Consider the following 23,952-nt stretch of genomic DNA (forward strand, 5'->3'; position numbering starts at 1 on the left):
CCCCCCCCCCCAAAAAAAAAAGCCTGTATTTCTTTTTCTCTTAACACTAACATCATGTAGTCAGGGGCTCAAGAGGCAGAAGAAACCTCAGCCCATTTTACAGAGATAAATAGTGATTCAGGGCTGGGTGTTGGGTATCACAGTACAAACCTGTAATCCAGGCACTCTCAGGAATTGGAGGCAAAAGAAATCAGGAGTTCAAGGCAAGCCTCTGCTAGATAACAAGTTCAATACTACCCTAGAGTACATGAAACCTTGTCTTGAGAAAAAGTAAAAACAAACACAGAAATATATTGCCTTATATCACCACATGCAAGGTGATTATGTGTTAGGATGACAAGATGAAATAAAAAGAGAAACGACAAAGAAAAAGCAGCAAGAAATAGGTTAGAGGTAAGAGGACACATGAGAGACTTGTTGTTGGTGTTGCCATAAATATATATTGATTATCCTCCATCCATCTACTCAGCATGCACCAGGTGTACTCCTTAATAAGAAAACAAATTTCTCCCTCAAAGACCTCAGCATTACAACTAGATGCCAAAAGGATTTGGAAAAGCATAAAGCTTCGATTTTAACAGACACCCTGAAGTGAAAGCACTGAAGTCTGTGGCAGCAAATACAAGTTACATCTGAACTGACAGACAGACGGCCTCCAGCAAGCAGGACTTCCCAGCGGTTCTCAGCCTCTGGGCTGCAACCCCACGGGGGTGAAACTACCCAGTCACAGGGGTCACCCAAGACCATCGGAAAACACAGATATTTACACTACGATTCGTAACAGTAGCAACATTACAGTTATGAGGTAGCAAACAAAATAATTTTATGGTTGGGGGTCACCACAGCATGAGGAGCTGTGTATTAAGAGGTCACAGCATCAGGAAGGTTGAGAACCACTGAGCTAGCCACTGTGAAAACAGCTCACGCTTTGTGAAGGGGCCAGACCCTATGCTCAATGCTTCCTATGTCTCACTCAAAACAGCTGTCATGGAACTTTCCTCCTGGCACTTATAACTAATATATCAACGGCCACAAAATCAGGAGCTGGGGCATGGGGTTGAGGGGACACGGGGTGTGAAGACACCTTGCCAAGGTAACACCGCTGATTCGTAAATGGCGGAACAGAACATTGGTTGAGAATGAACGGAGTGGAGCCTGCAGCACAGACGCGTACAGGGGCTGTGTAGGGAACCAGGATGGGAAGCATTCCAGACTGCTGTACGCATGGTGGAGTGGGGAGAGGGTCTGTGATGGCTGGATGAGAGAAGCCTTTGTGGCAGGGAGAAGCCGAGGCTGCAGAGACCCCCACGTCAGACCTGTCACAGAGTGAGCAGAGGACCCTGGTGCTAGCTCTCTCTCTCTCTCTCTCTCTCTCTCTCTCTCTCTCTCTCTCTCTTCTGCAGAAAGCTCATCTTCTCAGACGAGCTGGGCAACTTGAAGACAGAGGTTGTTTGTCTGGGGCTCTGTGGGAGTGTTTTGGGTGAGCTGGCAGTGGCCAGGCACGCCACATGTTTTGTGCTGTTCAAAACAGCCCTGAGTAATGAGGAACGCCTCACTTAGAGAAAAGATGGACTTTTACTATTTTAAATCACGTCTACACGTTTATGTGTCTGTTCGGGAACGTGCACATGCATGTAGGTACCTGTGGTAGCCTGCGGCTGCTGGATTGCCCTGGACCTGAAGTCACAGGCAGTTGTGAGCCACCCAGCATGGTTGCTGAACTCTGGTCCTCTGCAAGAGCAGCGAGTGCACTGCTGAGCCACCTTTTCAGCTCTCACCTCTAACTATTTCCATTTTTGTTTGCTATGAGACAAGTTCGGAAATCTACCAAGAATTTTACACCATTATTTTAAAAAATTGCATCAGGTAATGATGACAGTGGTAGCTAAGAGCTGGGAGTCACCGTCTTCGCTGAGCCTTGTGTGGTTCACTGATTCTCAGTTATGTCATGATAATTGCCAATGACAAGAAGTGAAAGATCGGTCTGTTTGTTATTAAAGCAGAAAAGTCCGGGTAACAGCCTGTTTGGGCTTATTATAATTGTGAGATACATAATGCTTTGTGCCTAATTCTTTAAAAATTGCTTCAGCAATGGTGACAGCTTGTGTTTCCTTATGTCATGGAATAACATACCTGACTTAGTCCACTACTGCCAGATCACACTTACCATGAGAACTCGGCAAAAATAGCAAAATAAAAAATATGTATCATGCATTCACGTGAACTTGAACCCAAATGTATAGCTATTTAACCACAACTATAAATTCCTTTTGTTTTCCTTTATATTACTTTTTAATTTTTTAACAAAAAATTGTTTATGTGTGTAATGGGAATACACACACACACACACACACACATATATATATACATGTGTGTATACATGCATATAAAATCTATGAAATTCATCTCAAGCTAGGAGGAGGGAGTCAAAGGCTGAGGACGTAGCGTATTGGTTGAGCATTTGTTTAGCACGGTGCAAAGCCAGTTTTCCATCAGGAATGCTGCCAATAAACCATGAGCAAACTACTGTAGGGATCTGGGTTTGACAGAGATGAAAAACCCTGCTTGAGGTTCCCAGAACAGGTGGTCAGGGGCCCCATCAGATGGTACACCCACAGGATGCAACGTTATCTTTTCACAGGTAAAGAAGGCCACAGGATACAAAGACATGATGTCACACAGCCAGCATCAGGACCAGGAGCCATTCCTGTGTGTATCTGTTGCCAGCTGCTGCCACCAGAAGTGCAGGATCCAGCACCCCAAAACTAGCCCCAGGCACACACGCTATCACTCTTCTGATAGCAGTGTGGGTTTTGGGGTAGACTCCAGTTGCAGAACAGTTGAGAAAGTCTTTGCTTCTCTTCCACTTCCTACACACCTTTCTTCCCGCTCTCCATTAGCTCTTCTGAGATGATCAGTTACATAGGTGTAAGCAGGATGATGGGTGATCAAGCCCGACTAGAGGTACCTTGTGTTGGTATTTAAAAAAAAAATGATGCCACGTATATGCAACAGTTATGATATTAAACAGTTTATTGAATGAGGATGGAGAGAGAGACAGAGAGACAGACAGATAGACGTGGGCGGAGAGGGTGCCCTGACAGAAGAAGGGGTGAGAGCAGAGAGGAGAGAGACATACAGACAGTGAGAGAGAGACATGGTGGGGGGAGGGGATGCCCCGACAGAGAAAAAGGAGAGAGCAGAGAGAGACAGACAGATAGCGAGTGAGAGAGCAGACAGGAGAGAGACAGACTGAGAGAGAGAGAGAGTCGCAGTGGCCAGACTGGTTATACCTGAAGTACCTGGCCCAGATGATGTCATAGGACCCTAAAGGCCCCTGAGGGCAGGCCAGTAGAACTGCCTGCACACAACATAACACCCTGCCCCTCCCTCAGAGATTCTTCCCCAGTAAGTCAGGGCCCAGGGAACTCTACTCTAAACATGCCCTTGGGTAATGCTAGTTCAGGTGCTCCAGCAACTAGCTTCAGAGACGCTTGTTCCCCAAAGACAAGAGTTTACCCTACTGAGTCTCTGACTCTTTTATGACTCTAACTCTGAGAGCACATTTCCTCTCTCACCATCTGTGAGTTTAACTGACAGCTGAACACACCATAGAATCATAGAATCATCTGGGAAGAATGAATCAAGAAAGGACCGTCTTGACAGCTTTAATTGATGCAGGAGGACCCAGTGTGAAAACGAACAGCGCCATTTCCTGGTTTTATGGCTCCAGACTGCGGGAGCTGAGTACTGAGCATGCGTGCATTTATTTCTCTTTGCTCAAGAGAGTAGCCGGGATATGACTAGCTACTTTAAATGTTGGCCCCGTCATCCATGCAATGATGGTCTGTAATCTGGAATTGTGAGCTAAAATAAATCCTTTCTTCCCTAAGCTGCTTTCTATCAGGATATTTTATCACAGCAACAGAAACGAAGCCAGAACAGCTTTGCTTTGTTGTGATAGGCCCTAAGCTCCAGCTTGATGTCCCTGAGACTTCCGGCTAATAAGTCAGCAGGTTTGAAACACCAAATCCTGGAAAACTCCATTTAATGAGAAGAGACATAAAAACAAGTAGTCATTTTGTGACGTTGAAAATGGAGGGGTTCAAAACAATGTAACCACAGGCCTAACAAAGCCAGTGAGGGGCACCTACAGCTTAGCCATCACAAACAAGGCCGGAGTCACAAGGAAATAATGCCCAAGCCTAAGAAGGCTGTTCCAGGGGCTGGAGAGATGGCTCAGAGGTTAAGAGCACTACCTGCTCTTCCAGAGGTCCTGAATTCAATACCCAGCACCCACATGGTGGCTCACAACCATCTATAATAAGATCTGGTACCCTCTTCTGGTGTGCAGGCATACATGTAGGCAGAACACTCTATACATGACAAATAAAAAAAAAATCTTAAAAAAACATTAAAAAAAAAAGAAAAAAAAAGGAAGGCTGTTTCAGGTCAAGGGAACACTGGGTGCAAAAACAGGGGATGCAAGTAGTGAAACCTGTTGAACAGATAAGAACCTGTGGGTAACAGCTCTGGAGGCAGGGTATGGCAGGCAAAGGAAAGAAGCTGAGGGCTGTGTTCTTACACACTGTTCGTCCTGCAGGAGAAAACCCCTAGAGCGTGAGCATCAACTGTGAAGTGGGGAAGGCAGGCAGACTGAGACCTGGCCCACGGTGAAAGCCTGCCTAGGTCCAGCTGGTTCCTAAGGTCCACTGGTCTTGAGGACTACAGCCACAGCCCCTGCATCTCACCCTTTCATTCACAAAATGTGAACCCACACGAAATAGGAGAGCCACTCACCCCTGGTTTCATTTTTAACCCAAAAATTGATGGAGTCACAGGCAGAGACGGGGTCCTGAAAGTTCACATTCTGCACTTCGCACTGAAACACCTCCTTGTTCCTAGCTGCAAAGGGCGCTTCCATTTTAAAGCCATTCTTGACGAACACAGCATTGGCTACAGTCACAATGTCTTTATTCTTCTTGGAGACAATGGCCTTGTTGATCTTCTTCAGCACTTTACCAACTCCTGAAGGAGAAATCAGAAAACATGGCAATATTTTATGACAATTTACATATTAAAAAAAAAAAAACAAACCTCTTGTTGGGCATAGAGGCTCGTACTTGTAATTCTAGGAATTAGGAGCTGAGGCACGAGGCATGAGTTTACGTTGAGATCACCCTAGGCTACAAAGCAAGACCCTGTTCAGATAACAAGGCTCCTTGGAGATGGCTTAGCAGGTCAAGTGCTTGTCCTGCAATCCACAAGGACTAGCGTTCAGATCCCCAGCACCCACAGAAATGCTGGGCAGGCTCGGCAGCCCACCTAAAATTCCAGCACCCGGAAAGAGGTGGAGACAGGAGATTCACTAAGAAGAGCTGGCTGGCTAGACAGGCCAATTTGGTGAGCTTCGGGTTCAAGTGGGAGACGCTGCCTCAATATTTACAGTTGGGAACAAGCAAGGAAGAAACTCTGTATCAGCTCCTAATCTTCATATGGATGCACATGTGTGCTTTTTTTTAATTAAATTTTTATTTTTTTACGTTAATTACAGTTTATTCACTTTGTATCCCAGCTGTAGCCCCCTCCCTCATTCCTTCCCAACCCCACCCTCCCTCTCTCTTCTCCTCCCATGTCCCTCTCCAAGTCCGCTGATAGGGGAGGGCCTCCTCCCCTTCCATCTGACCCTAGTCTATCAGGTCTCATCAGGACTGGCTGCATTGTCTTCCTCTGTGGCCTGGTAAGGCTGCTCCCCCCTCAGGCAGAGGTGATCAGAGAGCCAGCCACTGAGTTCATGTCAGAGGCAGTCCCTGTTCCCCTTACTAGGGAACTCACTTGGAGACTGAGCTGCCGAGGACATGTGTGCTCTTAAACTCTCACAGACAAGTAGACATAGTGCACCAAAAAAAAATCTTATCATTTGTACCACAGCATATACAAAACAACAAGACAGGAGTTACGAGAAACTAATTTGCCTTGAAAGGGGCCTCTATCTCTGGGGGCTCGGACAGTGCTAAAATAAACCATGAAAGTTCTTTGAAGAACCAAGCAGGTATGTCACGATGTTGTTCTTATGGTCAGCATGAATGCTGGTCTCCCCTGGACTCCCCTCCTCCATGGACTGGCAGCCATGGAAGAAACGAATGGCAGCCTCCTCATCCAGACCCCTTTGCCTAGCATTCTGAAGCACTATTTCCTTTCTTGCCAAGGATTTAACAATGTGATTTTTTTTTTTCTTTTCTATTTGGAGAAAAGAAAATGAATAAAATAAACATTAGGAAGACTATTACAAATTGTCATGTGCTGCCAACCAGAACACTGTGATTTTTACTTGATATTGAGCTTGGAAAGTAAAGAAATTAATTTTATGGCAACATAAGCTTTATTTTACATGGGCCATTCATTCATGCTCCATTTAGTTTGGGGGCATGAAAAAGAGAAAAAAAAATATGCCATAAGGATGAGACGGATTTCCACAGGGAGCTGAATTCCAGGACTATACTAATTATCTGGGGTCTTTTCAAAATCATATTGCCCTAAAGCACCCTGCAGAGTCACCTTGATGGTGCCAGAGGGCTGCCTTGTCATTCTTAATGTGCTCATCCCTCAGATTCCATGAGTGCCAGGGCCAGGGCAGCCCCTGGTCCACAAGGAAGGCTTTACATTGTGGATGGGGCTTCAGAACCTTCACTCAGCTCCGCTCCATGCTACAGGGAAGCCGTTTTATGCAGAACAGCAGGCTTTGGGGGACCAAAAGACACCTCCAAGTGCCAGCCTTGGCACTACAAGTACAGTGTCTCCTTGTGATAACCAACTACCAACTTGGCAGGTTCTAGATTTACCTAAGAGCCAAACCTCAGGGCTTGTTTGTGGAGGAGTTTCCAGATTAGGTTAACGGAGGTGGTAAGACTTACTCTATACCCAGAAGATACCTGCACCTGGGAGGTACCGTCATGCAAGCTGGGGTCCCAGGCATAATAAAACAGGACAAAGTGACCTGAGCACCAGGTATTTCTTCTTTACTTCCTGACCAGCTACCTCCAGTTTCTGCTGCCATCATTTTCTCTCCAAATTGCGACCTGAGATAAATCCTGCCTTCGTTGAGTTGCTCTTTTCAGGCTGTTTTATCCCAGCAACGAGTAAGAGTAATGACTACACTACACATTTCCCACACCCCCATATGTACCCCCATAGGCTCACTTCTTCCTAGGTGAACATCACCACAGTGAATCCTTACAGCCCCAAACATGGCCTCCAGCCTGAATGAGTATATCATGAAACCTGACATCACATTCTACATATGACTGTTGGCAGTTCTGGAGAAGAGGTGGAGGTGGATTGGAAGCCAACAGGCCAACGTCATGAAGGTGCAGATCTAAAATCATAGTGGAGCAACATTAAAACCAGACTAACACAGAGCAAGGCAAACAACAAGACACAACCCCAGTTGCTATTTTGGAACTGTGCTGGCTGACAGGGCAGCTGGATGGGCTGACAGGGCTGGATGGCAGCAAGAAAGGACATAAATTTAAGCAGTGACTCATAGAGGTGGTATAAATCACCAACAGCCCTGAACTTCCCGGGCAGGGACAGAACACCATGTCCCAAGAACTCAGCCCTTCCTCACATCTAACAGGGAGGCAAACTACAAAAGCAGGCAAAATTCACCCCTGCTGACAGAGGGCACCACTGGGCGCATGGGGATCTCAGCCCTGGTGAGGGTCACACTAAAACACAAAGGAAGTGAAAACAGCTAGAGCCAAGGAAAAGTCTTTCTCCACCACCCATTTAGCTATTTCTTGGCCACAGGAGCCAATGTAGTCAAGAGCCTTAGAATTTCATCACTAGAAGAGAGAGGAAGGATATGGTGAGAAATCTCCCTCACTTTCCAATGAGGTAACTGCCACCTTCATGTCAAACATGACTTGCTCTCACTCGGTGTGCCTGACAGCAAAGAAGAGCCCAGAAGCAGTCAGTCCTGTTCCCTCAGGTGCTACGGCTGTGGAAAGGGAGAGAAGGCTGGTAAGAGCTAACCTACAGGGAAATACTGCCTGCAAACGCGGCTAAACAGGTGATTCAAAACAAGCTTTCTTTCAATCACACCAAGCCTTTCTCACAGTGCCTTATCTGTATTTGTTAATATTTTGTTTGTTTGTTTGGGCTTTTGTGGAACTAAATATCAAACCAGGCCCCCTAGCACTGAGCTATGAAGTTCATTTCACTGTTTCGAGATAGGCTATAGCCAGACTGGTCTTGAAGTCTTGATCCCTCTGTTTTGCTTCCCAAGTGCTATGACAACAAGCATATGTTAGTTACCACGTCTAGTGACTGGGCCTTAGATTGTTTGTTTGTGTGCTTTGTTTAAAGTCATTTAGCTTTCCACTTCAGATTTACAAGTGGCTTTAGATCAGCAGACAGGGTAGTTTGGGATGATGACTCAGTCAGTAAAGTGCTTCTTGCCACATAAGCACAAGATCCCTAGCATCTATATAAAACCAGGGTGGTGGTAAATACCTGTGATCCTAGCACTGGGGAGGCAGAGGCAGGGGGAATCCCAGGGCTCAGGGGCCAGCTAGTCTCACTGCATTGGTAAACTCAAAAAATAAGAAACATGATGGAGAAAGATGCCCCACATGTGCCTCTGGTCTCCACACATTTCTGCACCCACATACACACGAACTTATGCATGCCACCCCCCAAAATTAATGAGTTTTTAAAAATTAAAAAACACAGAAAAGGGATATTCCTTGTGCCCTTAATCAAGTTTTTCCCAATGTCATGGTGACCACATCAGGAAACTAATGGTACAGTCTACAGAGCTCATTCTGATTTGACTCACTTTTCATATATGCTTGGTGCATGTTCACGCATACGTGTGTGAGCAATTCTGTACACTTTTATCACACATAAAGACTCACATCACCCCATCACCACCAGTACAGGGCAGCTGTGCCACCAAAAGTGTCCCACACTGCCACACTCTAGTGTGGACCTGTTTCATAAGGACGCTTATAACACAAAAGATTTCCCCCAAGGGATGAGAAAACAGTAGTGCTAGCAGACAGAGGGAGCACAAAACCCAGCAGCTACAGAACCAAAAGCACAATGCCTAACATCGGGCATGCCATCTTTCCTTTAGAAGACCCTGGCTCTGTGTTCCAGATGGCAGGGCATGACTCCTCTTGGCTGTCCTGCTTTTCAGATTAAGCAGAGACCAAGCTATGTCCCTTGGCATGCAGGACGGCTGGCAAGGCCTCAGGAATGAAGGAATCGGGCACACTCACCATTCACGCTGTATCTCATTACTGTCGTGAGCTGCTTCTTCGTCCTGCCATCGGCCCCCAGCTGCAACATGCCCAGGATGGATGCGATCCCGTGTGGGGAGACAACGATGTTTTCATGAGGCCGTGACTTAACGATCTGATTGAAAACCTGGATCCCTGTGTCAGAGCCTAGTTCCTCCAGCGACAGAGAGTTGAATTGGGAGTACACGGAGGACAAAGTCACTGTGGTCAAGACGAAGAAGGGGAAATGCCAATTCATGGTGCCTTCCAACAAGGACAGCCTATTTTAAAATAAAAAAAAAAAATCAGAAATAGATCACTCTTTTGTGAACACAAAGGGGTGTGTACTCTGTACTCAACTAGACCTGAATTTTTGTGCTCATGATCACTGAATGCTGTGTTAAGTCAGCCTCTAAAGCATGGACAAGGCTGGAGAGAAGTAAAACTTCCATCTGCTAGGTCCTTAGTATATACCAGACATTGGGCTACAACCATTATTTAATTCTTATGGACTGTCAATCATTTAAAGCATCATCTCCAAGGGTCTTCTGTGTGCCAAGCTACTTTATAAGTACTAGACAGACAACTGTAAAGCTTGTGGGTAAATCTGATGGGCATGACCCTGGCCTTCTCAACATGTCCTTCTAGAGACATGGAGAAAAGAAGCGAGCAAACTATTAGGTAACTTCAGAGAAGACCAAAAGCCAGGATCATAAAGCAAAGCAATGTGGGTGAATGAGGGACCAGGGGAGGGAATCACAGGGAATGTCACCTCTGCGTTAGGAACATAGACGAGGACAACTGAAGATTAAAAAAAGAACCAGCCCTGCATGGATGAGGGAAGAGCACGCCAAGCAAAAAGAAAGCAGTACAAAGGGACTGGGTTGACAGAGGCCAGGAAGACCCACAGCAAGGGACACAAGACACCACTTGGAGGGTTTTAAACAGAGGGAATGGGTCAGGTTGTCGGGATTTTCTTATAACCACACAGACTTGATTCTTTCACTGTACCACATACAACTTTTTTTTTTTTTTTTTAATCACAGGCCTGTTAATTAAAACAAATTTCAGTGGCAGCTTTAAAACTATAACAGGGCAGAACAATTGGTAAATCCATAAACTGTGCCTGTGGCATTGCTTACACTGAGAATTTCAATTACAGCCATTTGCTTTAAATATGCTTCATTCCTTGATTGCCACTGACTGAGCTTTCTCTGGCTATGACAAGAGGTAAGAGTTTACACGTATTTATGGGAAAGCAAACACTTCCATTAAGTTAGAACTCAACAGCAGCACTTAGCAAAAACAAAGGCAGGATTTGTGATGTTACTAATTTGATCCCTACTTTAGAAGCCTGAGGTCTCACTAGGCACAAATCTCCCAGGGAGCCATTCTGACCCCTTTGTCATCTGTGGAAGGTTACAGAGGGAAGCACTGAAAGAGACAGGTGACCTGGAGAGAGGAAATCCGTGCCCACACGGGAAAAGAATGAAGTGTAGGCAGGGCTGGGCAAACTGTGTCTTCTTGACTACCCTTCCCTGTTTTGGGAACTTCCCACATCAGGTCATGCATGCATGACTGATGCTCAAAAACTGTTTGTGAGACTGAGGCCCCGGGGTTATGAGCTCCAATTTCCAATTTTATTATTTTTCATTGCATCAAACTAGAGTTTACTGAATGTGGTTGAGGAAGTGCTTGTGTCCTGGGTGTCACAGTGAACTCCAAAATTTGCCCAAGAAAATGCCAGCATCCGTGTAAAGCAAGGAGTGTCAGCACAAATGGAATTCCCCACCTGGCTATCCAGGTGCAATGAGAGCCACTGAGGACATACCATTTTAAAGCACATGCTGTGATTTCCTTACACGTTGTGAAATAGGTGACTTCAAAACATTCAGAACATTTGGGGTTTCTCCAGAGCTTAGTTGTAAAATAATTGTGTAAACTCAGCCCGTCTAAATTCAAAATGTGTAAGTGACCTACATACACTCCCACGTGGCCGTTTGCTGTGGTCACTGGTGGCCCTTATTTTGACTCTGGCACCTTGGACTGCCTCTAATACCATGACAATTGCCCGAGTTTCCTGGAGCCTGTTGGACCTTTGGAGGACTTCCAAGTCCTGACCATGGGAGCTTTCCTCACTCCTCCTACGAGTGAGCTCTGATTCTCCTCCTCTTTCTCCCTCAGGAAATGCATTTCTCCTTTGAAACTTAACATACCACGAAGTGATCGAAAATACAAAGATTGTTTAGAATCTTTGTACCCATCGACCTCATCAATTTCAGTTAATGACTCCTCAGCAACTCTGCTGGGTGAGGGGATATTTGAATAAGTAGCTGGATTTGTACACTCAAAAGGCACAAAAGGACATCATGTTGTCTTGCCAATGGTAGCTGAAAGCTGGAGAGAGAGAGAGAGGGGAGGAGGAGGACAAATGAAAGTAAAAACCTTAACAGCCCTAATATCTTGCATCAGTCTCCCAAAGTTACTTTAGTTACCAGAATGTTGCTCAGTTATGATCCCTCACCCCCACCCCACCCCCCAAAAAAAGAAAAGGGCAGTGTTTTTCTTGGTTTCTTTGCCTGGGGAAGTTTTTGAGAGATGTCCATGCTTGGCTTCATAAAAGCACACTGGGCAGTCTCCAGGCTGTGTGGAACTTGGAATCAGGACTATTTTTGATGAATGTTTTGGGCTAACTTCTGCTTGGCCAAATTCTCTCAAATATAAACTCACCTGGCTTGTACACACATCTAAGAATAAGCTCATGAGCATGAAGAACAGCTGTGGATCCATAAATCACTTCTGGCTTGAGTGAGTCCAAATAATGAAATATACTCATACCCCAATAGACAGTATTTTACATGAAATAAGTGTGGCTGGTTTTAAAATGCTTTGTCTCTAGAACAAGCAGAATCCTGCAATGGGAAGAATATAGCATCTCTTTCTTTTTTTCTCTTTTTAAGAAATCACTCTTCAAACTTTGGGATGAGAGAAAGAATAAATGTTTGGCCCAAATGTATTGGGGAACGTAGATATACAGGTTCATAAATCTGTTCGAGTGTTTCAATTTCGTGAATAACATTTTTTTCAACAATAAAAAGCAATTCGCGTGCTTTAGGCCATCATTGAGGGAGATCATAAGCCTACCAATAAAGCTACCGCCACAGGCACAGCCTTCCAAATGTTGGCTTTCTCCTGCTCCAAGCCCTTTGAGTTTCCAGCGAGGGGAATGTTCCTGAAGTAATTGGGTACTGCTCTGAGCGCTGAGCATGGTTTAGCGTAGTAAATAATGGGCTGCTAGTTTTGCAAACGCCAAATTCAAAATGCATACTCAAAAATGTGTCACTTGCTGATGGCAGACGGGAGAGAAACACATGCCACAGACCCAATGGCTTCAACTGTCACTTTTACACGGGCAAAGCTGCAATTTCTGCTAATTTCACTGTCAGGCTTTCCACCTGATTGTTCCTGACACTCTTTTGGTCTTTAAAAAAAAAAAAAAAATTCTCCTTTGGTGGGCTTTGGAGACCATTCCCCTGCAAGATTTCCCAGTTCTCCTCCTTCAGGGCTGTTTTCTATTGATGGCCCTGGCCTTCCCTTTGCTTTTCTATCGTTTACTTGGTGACCATCAGAGCTTTCCCAGATCTTCTGGATAGCGTCTTAAGCCTTTCCAGATTGCCTCCAATGGGTTCTTCACTCCCTTCTCTGAAGATATCATCCCTCTCTGCACCTCTCATTTGGCTTATTTTCAAATTATCCCACCCGCTTCCTACTAGACAGGAAGCTCACAGAAAATAGAACCAGGGGCCTTTAGAGCCCTGGAGCCCACAGGGTCTATTTAGAGCCTTACCAACGGGTACACACTATATCAGAGGCAGAAAGCAAGCGAGGGCCTAATCCCACTGCTCAGGGTTTTGTGTTCCAAAAATACTTGAGGAAACTGAAATTCAGGAAAGAGCACACGCAAGTCTGGGTTTAGAGTTATTCACAGGAAATGTGGAAAAAAAAAGTGCTGGTGCTTTGGGCGTCAGTCTCACCACACATGTCCTGCTTCAGTGCCAACCCTCTGGGGGCTGGTCATGGGCAGCTCTGCAGCTCTCTCTGCCTCTCACCTGAGAAGCTCATGTCCGTCACTAGTTTGCACTGCATAAGGACTTGCAAACAGACCCCTAGAAGGACTCATTGCCGACTGACTAAATAACAGAAAATGAAATAGCCCTGCAAACAGCGGCATTTTTTTTCTACTTAACAAGCTATTTTTATATAAAATATACCTCATCTACAGCACAGGCAAGATGATAAATGCCATGTCCACATGCTCTCTTCAATACTGCAAGTTGTATGTAAATGTGTTGGTGTGAATGGACCATGACAGAAGTCCACAGGTTTGAGTGAGACTTTACAGTTGTTTCTTATCTGCTCTGAGGGACCCAAGAGTGTCTAAAGAAAGGACATTAGTCTGTCCTCCATCACTCACTAAAATATGTTGGAAGAGCCAACAATGTAAGCTACATGTGTGTATGCCTACACACAAGTATACACACCATATCATGGAAGATCTCAAATATACATAAAATATATAGAAAATGTAAGTCCATAGTATTCAACATTTAGCAATGATAATGACCAACAATTTGTGGCTTGTCTTTTGCAAGTCAAAAATTATTCTGAAACAAATTATAGGCATCATATAACAGCATCCAGGATAATTCTAATATACATCCTAGGTAGGATATAAAGCCACAATATCCTTATCAACTAGCAAAAATCAGTAACTCTTCACTCTGCCAATTATCCAGTGTTCACACTGTCCTAATTGTATTCTGTCATATGTATCATTTTATTTGATTCAAGATGGCCATGAGCTCCAGCAATTACAAGTTAATAACGCTCCAGATTTTTCAGAAAAAAAAAATTGTTAAGTTGCTTTCTTTTTAACTTTGGTCCTCATTACCCACTGGATAACTGCATTCCTCTATCTCAGATAAAGTTGGTAGAGTCAGACAGTATGGCCTGAAGAAGAGAAACATTATTTCCTGGGAGGTTATCAACAACCCCTGATCAGCTCTACTGATTCAGTTCTTCTGAAGACCATGCTGTAACAACACAGTATAAAGTATTAGGGTCGGGAGACTGGTTAATCGTTCTGCTTTTGTGTCATGATCATTGCACGAACACATTTCTGTTTGTTTGGCCTTTGGTTTTTCAAGACAGTATTTCTTTGTGTAAAGCTGGCTGTCCTGGACTTGTTTGTAGACCAGGCTGGCCTCCAACTCACACAGATCTGCCTGCCTCTGCCTCCCTAAGTACTGGGATTACAGGTGTGGACCACTGCTCCGGGTACAGGTACCTTTTTTTTTTTATAAGGGGGTCCAACATGGTAGGTGCTATAATAACTAAGTTCCTTCATTCACTAGTAGGATAAAATACAGATAAAAAAAGAGGTTTTCTACCTCTTTTTTTCTAGCTCAGGTAGTTGACTACCCTGCAATTCAGTGTGTGTGGGGGGGGGGGAAGGTGGGACAAACATGCAGAACAGTCCTCAATTCTAAATGACTTTGTTATACATTCAGAGTTTACCAGAGTGTTCTGTTTTGTTTTCTTGTCATTAAAAATTCATGTTCTTAAAAAAATATCTTCTAGGGGCTTGATCCACTGTAAATATTAATCTTGTTGAGACTCAAAATAAGTCACTTCAAGTTGATTCTTGAAACATTCAATTTAATTGTGTAGTGTCCTCAGCTTCCTTGTCTTCTGATTTGACAAGATGTCCCTAGGTTCATCTGCACATTTCCTGTACCACATACAGCCAGTTACTTCTCTGGCTCCTTTTAGAGTAAACAGTATTTAAAGATCACATCTGAATGCCCCATCTCATAAATCCTAAGAAAACTGCAGCAATACTGGGAGACAGAGACAATGAAGAGCCCACGTTTATTATATCATTCTCTAGGGTGTATCCAAGTCCTGAAAGCAGACTGCTTGCACGTAAATTGGCTTGTCTCCCAAGGCTAAACAAGCCATAGGAGGTCATTGGATGAAGCCAGGCTGGGGAATCAGCTGATATTAAAAATTGGTGAACTGATTAAAGTATAGCACTGATGGGTAGAATCAAAGAGTCTCTTTAACTGTGCCTATCATAAAAAGGAGGGTTACAACAACGCCAGGACTGAGCAGGTAACAGTACTGAAGGTGTCCCACCTCTCTGCCCTCCGTTTCTCTCCATAACGTCTTCTCAGTCCAACAAACAGCCAACTGTGAAGGCTCTGGGGTTCTTCTGTTTCTAGCATGTTGCCTCCTCAAACCTACATGCTCCCTTATTGATCTCCCCTTATACCCATTCTTCTAAAGGGGCCGTGATTGGTAAGAACACACCTGCAAATCACACTGCAGGAGAAAGGATCCCCTCTTCCAACAGCTTTCATGGAGGCTTCCGTAAAGGAGAAGTTGTAGTTTCCCAAAGGAAAAGCTAAAACTTTTACACAGGTCTCTGATGTTCAGTTGTCAGACCAAATACTTCCCACCAATGTTCTCTGTCTGTGGAGAAGCATTTCCAACTCTCAAGAGCATGTCTCAAGAGGCATTCCAGGGACCCTTCAGGAGCTGGTTGGTGAAGGTGTGAAGCTCCCTACAAAGCAGTGTTAACTGCTCATTCACATGTAGCTGGGATTAAGATCATGAAACCCAGAGGCTGGCTTTAAAGATGGTCCCACTGAAGCATGAAGACTAGATTTGAAACCTTTGCAAGCCATTCCTGGGAGCATGTCCCTCAGGCTCTGTCTTCGTTTTCCAAACAAGACCACATTTCCTTAAGATAACTAAACCTGAACAGCAAGCAAGCTAGAGCACATCAGGGTGTGCATCTCTGATAAGTGCGCAGCCTCCGTGTGATTCAGCAGCTCTAGGGAGAATCAAACAGGAGTCAGTAGCTGGAGCTGATGTGCCTTTAAAATGCTTTTCTGGGTTACCGTAAAGAAACCTAAGTCCTCTGAAGTTCTTCAGAATTTTTTTTTTTTTAATCTGAATCCAACAGGTATGCATGTGCGTTCCATCTATGACACCAATTAACTGGGTTAAGAACCAACGCAAAAACTCTCAGGAAAGACATTTCCAACCATTGAAATGTAGAGCAACCATGCTTAAATGAAAAAAAGAACTGGCTTCATTGATGAAGTGTACTCTGACAACCTAGTGCCTTTTACCCACGTTTTTCATTCCGAATTTTTTCGCATTTGTGACTGTTTGTACGTGTGTGTGTGTGTGTGTGTGTGTGTGTGTGTGTATGAGTGTGGAAGGGGGGCTAAATAAGAAGATAGTGGGAATTTGTTCATTGTCTACTTCCAAAAAATACTAGCTCAGGAACATTTCCCCCCCCCATTTCCTTCAAGGTTTCAGACACATCTTGCTTAGGACTCAACTCTAACTTCTCTCATCCGCTCCCCGGCAGATGCAGAGTGAGGGACCCTCTCCCACAAGCTTGCTCCTCCTCTGGTACTTCTGTGCATGCCTTTACAGTTTCCTTGGTTGATTTGACGTAAGAAATAGAGTTGGGTGACGTATTTTTAAATGAGGTATAAAAAAGAATAAAGTTGTAGATAATGGTGCGTTGATGGAGGGGGTGTATCTTCTCCCCTCCCCACTGGAAAGAAACAATCATAAAGGGAAGCTATGCCTTTCAGTATGTGGACTTAGGTCATTAAATCTTTAATGCTTTAGACGGGCAAGGTCCATAGTACCTAAGAGAGGACTCCAGTACTACAGCAATACAGACCAGTGACTCACAGTCTTTAACAAACAGGAAAACAACTTTGTTTCATAAGAAGAAAATAAAAAAAAAAATAAAGTAAAAAAAAAAAAACGTGTAACAGAAGCCATATTTGGGGAGATACAAAATAATCATAGATTCACGAATACCTTAATAAAAAAGCTTCACATTTCAATTATTTGTGTGAGAAGGGTGTGCCATGACATGCTAGTGGAGATCAGAGGGCGATTTACAAGAATCAGTTTTTTCCTTCTGCCATGTGGTTCTGGGGTTGGACTTAGGTCATCATACTTGGTGACAAGTGCCTGGCTGAGCCTAAAACATGTTTGTTTGTTTGTTTGTTTGTTTGTTTTGCCCCCTGCCCCATCTCCTACTGAGACATTATTTATTTAGTCTATACTCAAAGCCAGACTATGAACATAACTTCACTGGTCCTTTGAAATAATACTGATGCTGTCTATAGGTCTGCTATCCACTGATGAGAAACCAGTGCTCTTTAAGTTGATCCTGGCAAACTATGAAGGCCAAGGGCTTTAAGAAAAAATTGATTTAAAAATATTTCTGAAATAAAGATGTATTCTTAAAAAAAAAAAAGCATTTACCAGTTAAACAGCAAACTCCATCAACCAACGGAAGAGAATAAAAGAAGATCTGGGTCCAAAACTGATTATTTCTAGAAGCATAATCATTGCAATAAATTGCTATACTGGCAATTTTAATTGCAACCTGAATCTCCGATGGAAGCAGCACTGTGGGTAGCCTTTTAGCAGCTCCGCATACTCGCCCTCGAGCTTTTGTGTGCTGTTGCTAACTGTTTGCACCTGCTACCATTGGACAACTGCCAGGGGGAAGCAAAGCCCACTTCTCTTAGTGGGCCTTAAGTGTTTACAGACACCATTTCCTCCCAGAAGGCTAATAGCCATTGACTCCTGGTCTCGCTGTAAATGACTCCAAAATGCCCAGGAGCTCTGTAGTGGGACTTGGCCCTGAAACCATCTCTTGCTTAGCTTCTTCCTTTTCTAGTACCTTCTTGTCCCATTCGGCTTCTGGGGTTGCCTGGCAGGGTTTTTATTTTTATTTTTATTTTTTATTTTTATTATTTTTTTAACCAAACCATCTTGTTGCTTCTGGGAGAACAGGACCTGGGAGAACTATCACTGAGTGATCGTTAATGGCATCCACCCAACAGTGTCACTCACTGTGAAGAAAACTAAGTAGTAATATATCAGCAGTAATTGATTCTGTTTATTTTTGTTGCTGAGACACTTTTGCTTAACAGCCGAAGCTGGATTCAAAATGCTCACTCCTGAGGCTCAGCCTTCCTAATGTTGGAAGAGACATATTTCAACTGACAACAAAAACTATTCATGAGATATCAGCTGTGCAAAAATTATACTTACATGCAAAAAGACTAATGAACATTATACTGAGTTAGCATTATTCAACTGTTTTTGATGACAATTTTACTCTGCATGTTGTTGAGTATTTTGAAAAGTTTCAGGAAAGAAACAGGATCTTTTTTTCTGCTTATAAAGGCATGCATGACAGGAGCTTGGATTTCAGCTGCATGGTGAAAGCTGGGTGGAAAGAGCATAGAAAGCTGCAGAGCACAGGGACAGTAAGTCAGAAGACCATGAAAACTGTAATAACGTGTTATCTACAGGAACGAGAAATGTGGGGCACATAACACAGCCAGCCCCTTTCTCATCCACTAAGGCGAATGCTCACACAGGCTGCTCTTGTTCTTCTGTCAATAAACAGTGGCTCTGCTCTGATGAGCAACTTGATCTATCTGCCTCTCTATCCCCACATCAGACATTTAAAGACAGAGATGATTATTTATTAATATCTTTTGCCATGTATTTAGTACAGTGCCTAGATTATAGAAGGAATTCAATACATGCTTATGAAACAAATTGTAATTCAATAGAAGTTAACTGTTCCATTCCTATTATATGTGACAGCGGCAATTAAATTCTTCTCCCCAGTTCTAACTTGCTTAAAATCTATAGAACACACTCTTAAAGTACTTGAGAATAACAGCCATCATTAACTGGATACAGACTGCTATGGTCTGAATGTTTGTATCCTCCCAAAATTCACTTATCGAAGCACCTGCAATGTGATGTCATTGGGAGTTGGTTCTTGATAGGCATGGTAGTACACACCTTTAGTCCCAGCCACTCCTGGGAGAGCCATCTCTCTAATGAATTCAAGGCCAGTCTCATCTACATGGTGAATTCCAGGTCAGCCAAGGATATACAGTGAGATAATCATTATTATTATTAAAAAGATTATATCTTTGAGAGATGATTAGAGCTTCAGAGTAGAGTTTCACAAATATTAGTGCCATTATAAAGGAGACCTCAGAGATAGCTAATTCTGCTTGACATATGAGGACTCAGCTAGAAGGTACCTTCCACAAACCAAAAGCAAGCCCTTACTAGGCACTATATACGCCAGTGTCTTCATCTTAGACTTCCCCTGACTCTAGAACTGTAAGAAATAAATTCCTGTTGTTTATAAGCTCTCCTGTTATTGGTATTTAATTACAGCAGATTAAACACACAAGACAGCCACTAAGTGCCAGACACAGGACTCTGTATTGAAAATGCAATTTAATCCTCCACGTAGGAAGTAGGAATTAGTTGTCCTGTGTACCAAATGGTAGAAACAGGGGATCAGAAAAAAAAACAAACAAACAAAAAAAAAAAAAAAACAAAGCAAAACAAAAAACCTGAATGCCATGGCTAGAGTACACCGCTCATACTCGGTGGAGAGATCGGAGGTTGAGAGCCTGTGCTCTTGGCTCATGTGCCACACTGCTTCCTTTGGTGCAGTTTAAAGGCCGGTGGAGTAAAGACGAAGAAACACTGTGTTCCTCCACCTGGGCCTACCTCAGCAAACACTTGGAGCAAACAAGTGACCACAGCTCTCAAGAGTGCCAACCTGAACATAATGTTTGTTACTCTAGGGCGGTAGCCTTCATCCAGGGTGGGGGTGACTCTGTCCCTAGGGGGTATTTGGGGACACTCTGTTGTCACACTTGGGTAAGTGGTGTTATGCCACGTGGTGGGAAGAGAGCAGGGATACAGCTTCTTAGAGATACAGGCTTCTCAGGGCATGGGTCAGCTCCTCGCGCCTCAGGATTCCAAGAGAACCTATGCTCTGAATGCATAGAACACACATTCCCCCTCTGCCCAGGTCACTGCACGGTGCCGCTGGCGCATAGAACACACATTCCCCCTCTGCCCAGGTCACTGCACGGTGCCGCTGGCTTCTCGTCACTTAGAGTCACAGCCGAAGCCATGGCAGCGCTGACACCAGGTTACATCACGACTCTCTCTGGAATTTCTAACTTGCAACTGGAAGAGGAAGAGAATCCAGCCAATTACTTGTGTGCATCCTAGAAGGGAAGGCATCTTAGGACCTTATTGCGGCTTAAGCCTGACTGCTCACCCCATCCATCCAGTGTGTCAGTTTCAGTTTGCTGAGGCCTGTGGAGGAGCTCTGAGGCTGCAAGCAGGGGCAGAGGCGTCCTAATGAGCTTCTGCTTCCAGCCAGAAGCACCGGGAGGTGATAAGACCAGGGCGAGTCACTGGGCAGTTATTTCCAAAGAGCAGCAGCAGGGAGCCAACTGGTACCACTTCTGCCCTTGGTCTGTCCTCCTGCCCACCAACTGTCAGTTCTCTCCCCACGGCTGCCTGTTTTCGCTAAACCAAAGCGACTCTCATTCAAGTTCGGGAATCGGAACTGCCAAGCCCGGAGAGAAGAACCCGAGCACCCACACATACCCTACGCTCTGTTCCCCACCTGGGGACTTAGTTCCTGGTGCTTTCTGAACCACGTCTATCCAGTACCTGCTGAGCCCCACACCCTACTTCCCTCCCTCCTTCATCTGAGGGGACCTGTCTGGCTAGCCAGCAAAGGTTGGCCAGTAGGTTCTGAATTAGGTCTCAACATCCTCGTGCCAAATTACCCTAAAAAGTGAAGTTGTTTTTTTTTTTTTTTTTTTTGGGGGGGGTCCATCACAGAGAGGGATGGAGAAGGAGAGACCAGTGCGTGGCTAGGTTACAGCTGAGCCCTGCAGAGCACAAGGATACTTTTACTGGGCCCTGAGGCACAGCTCTGAGGGCACTAATAGAGGATGTGGGCTTTAATCAGTCAGGAACAAGAAGGCCCTCGTGCTCCTATTTCGGTCTGTGGGGGTAGTGGGCAAGGAAACCGACATTCTGCAGAGAGGAATTCAGACTGCTGGGGCTCAGTTCCACAGCTAAAGCCTCCTGGCTCCCCTAAAGTCAAGTAGTATTAAGAATTTTTTGGATATTAAGCACAGCCATCTACAGTTCTGTTCTACAAACACGAAGGTAGTGAGGGGGAGGGTTCCCTCAGTGCTGGGCTGCCTGGTGTGACCGCTCTTTATTGGCATGTGATAACGGCACTAATGAGGCGCAGTTGCTGCTTCAACACGCATACCAAATCGCTGATCAAGTGGGGAAAATTAGCATCTCCCCTCGTTGTTCTCAACCCATGTGGTCTGGACGCTTGCACATCATCGTTGAAGACATCTGTGTTTTTCGGAAACGTATAAGGGTAGGGAGAGGAGTGGCGTGGCATCCTCGGGAAGGAGGCGGGGGCCACTGGTGGCCACGAAAAGGTCCCTTTCCCCTGACAATCAGGAACTGCACGGTCCAGTCTGTCAGTAGAAATGAGGCCGGGATGGGCAGCTTTTAGAAACAGACTTTAACCAAACCCTCATGTTACTGAGGCAATACTTGAATTCATTCTTACCTATCCTTGGCACTGTGCTGTACTGGTACTGTGCTGAAAGCAAGGTTGTACAGCAAAGGAAGCCAAGGCTCAGTCACGCAGAGAAGGGGGTGTGGCAGTCGGAGGAAAGCCCCGCCCTCCTAAACTGAGACTGGAGAATGAGCTGCCTGGGGCACGGGAGAGGTTGGAAAGTCCTTCCTTTAAGAACGCCAGAGGGTAAAATGCCTTCCAAGGTTTAGGAAGTTTTGTTTCTTTAGTTTCATGCCGTCATCATTTCTCTGTCTTTACTAGGCACAGGCGACCCTGGGGCAGAAACCCTGCTGAACAGGCAGTTCCCAGGCAGCACACCCCAGAGCCCAAAGCAGAGGGGAGCTGAAAGAACCTCTCATCCTGGTGTCCACCTTCCTGTAGTGCCCTTTCATGGTCATCTGCCATTGCACATTGTAAGCAGGAGGACCAAAATCCCAGTCTTCCTCAAAGTCCACACTAAAACTATCCATTATCAATAAAAGGTTAAACTGATAAACTGAAAAATTAATCAATATTAAAAACTTTTGTTCTGGAAAAAAAAAAGATCCTGTAAAGATGCTGGGAGATAGCTCAGCTGCGAAAACATAAGGACCTGAGTTGGCTCCCTAGCATTCCCATAAAAAGCTGGGTATGATGGTGTGGGCTTGTAATCATACTGTGTTTGCTGGCCCCCCCAGTTAGCCTAGCCCATGTGGTGAGCCCCAGACCAGTAAAATACAAGCTCCTGAGGAATGACACCTGTGGTTGACCTCTGGCCTCCACACACACACAGACCTCTCTGTAAAAAAAAAAATAATAAATAAATAAAAAAATAAAAAAAAAATAATAATAATAAAACAGGAGAAAACTGATATAATATGAATGAGGTACTAGACTGCACATATCAATGTCAGTTTGCTGGTTACACTGTTGCTCCATTGTTATGCAAAGTATCAGTTTTGTATACACCTGGTAAAGGTTTATGAGATATTGTAGTAATAAGGAAACAATGTGTCTTGGGTTCACAGGCTAGCTCTTTTTTTTTTTTTAGTAAAATTAAGTTTAATTTTTATTTTATATGGATGTTTTGCCTGCATTCATATCTGTGCTCTACTTGGATGTCTGGTTCCCACAGAGGCCAAAAGAAGGCATTGGATCCTCTGGACCTGGAGTTACGGGTGGTTATGAGCTGCTAGGTCAGTGCTGGGAATAAAACCCACATTCTCTGGAAGAACAACCTGTACATTTAACTACTGGGCCATCTCTCCAGCGTAGGCCAGTTCTCAAGGACTATAATGAAAGATGGCTTCTGCCAGCACTACTGTTTATCACCACGACCACCACAGAGAGGATTCATTCTCCGAGGTGTCTCCACAGCAGACCACCTTACCCTGAACTACAGAACACTCACACTGGGATTCCTGAGAACGAAAAGAAAGTTACTCTATTTGCTGTTGTCTTACTTTTCCATCGCGGATACATTTCCTATACTTCTTCAATGCAAGAGGGTTTCGAAAGTGCAGGGTGTGACATTATGAGACCTTTGAATTTGGGCACGGACCTCTAGGATGATAACATGAGGGCCTTTGTCCTTCCTGGGGTGGCATCATGCTGTGCTGCTCCATCTACCACAGTCCCCATGACAGGGTTAGAAATGACCCCTGGTACCTGGTCATCTTGGGAAACGGGCATCAGGATCTGGCAATTTTCCTTGTGTTTTTTTCCAAGGCTGCCAAGCACATGAATACGAAGTGTTTTCCTACCAGCCTGAAACTGAAATAGTGTGCTATTAGGCTCAAGCGATTTTTGAAGGTTTTAGACAAACCCAGTCTGAGTGGTCACGAGATTTAATGGCAGCCGTCTGGATTTTAAGATGACTCTCAGAACTGTTTTGTTTGTTTAGATGGGTGGAATAACACGAAACAGGAAATGCTTGATTACTATCCAAAGAGAACACTTACAAATAATGTGGAACCACACTAAAAAGCCTCTTAGGGTGACCCCAGAAGAACAAGCAATCTGGGAGAAAAGGCTTTAAGTGTTTGTGAGGCAGACCCCCAAAACAATGTTCCTGCATACAGTCCCTTAGCAATTTTCAGGGAAGTTCCAGGAAGGGGGAGGGGCTAG

General features: G+C 44.5%; 1 protein-coding gene across 2 annotated transcripts in view; it reads right to left on the minus strand.

Annotated features, from left to right (window-relative positions):
- The window catches only part of Serpine2 (serpin family E member 2), a 60,283-nt gene that overhangs the window by 16,779 nt on the left and 19,552 nt on the right, over positions 1–23,952 (minus strand). Inside the window, exons 2-4 of one of the 2 annotated variants that reach the window (XM_060368686.1) lie at positions 23,494–23,598; positions 9,285–9,565; positions 4,801–5,028 (exon numbers count right to left, since the gene is read on the minus strand). In XM_060368686.1, coding sequence (XP_060224669.1) covers positions 4,801–5,028; positions 9,285–9,565; positions 23,494–23,501 — 517 coding nt within the window. In that variant the 5' untranslated portion in view covers positions 23,502–23,598. The remainder of the gene's footprint in view (positions 1–4,800; positions 5,029–9,284; positions 9,566–23,493; positions 23,599–23,952) is intronic. The other variant, XM_021644482.2, reaches the window with a different exon arrangement.

Source organism: Meriones unguiculatus, chromosome 15 (assembly GCF_030254825.1).
Source record: "Meriones unguiculatus strain TT.TT164.6M chromosome 15, Bangor_MerUng_6.1, whole genome shotgun sequence".
Classification (NCBI taxonomy): Eukaryota; Metazoa; Chordata; class Mammalia; order Rodentia; family Muridae; genus Meriones; species Meriones unguiculatus.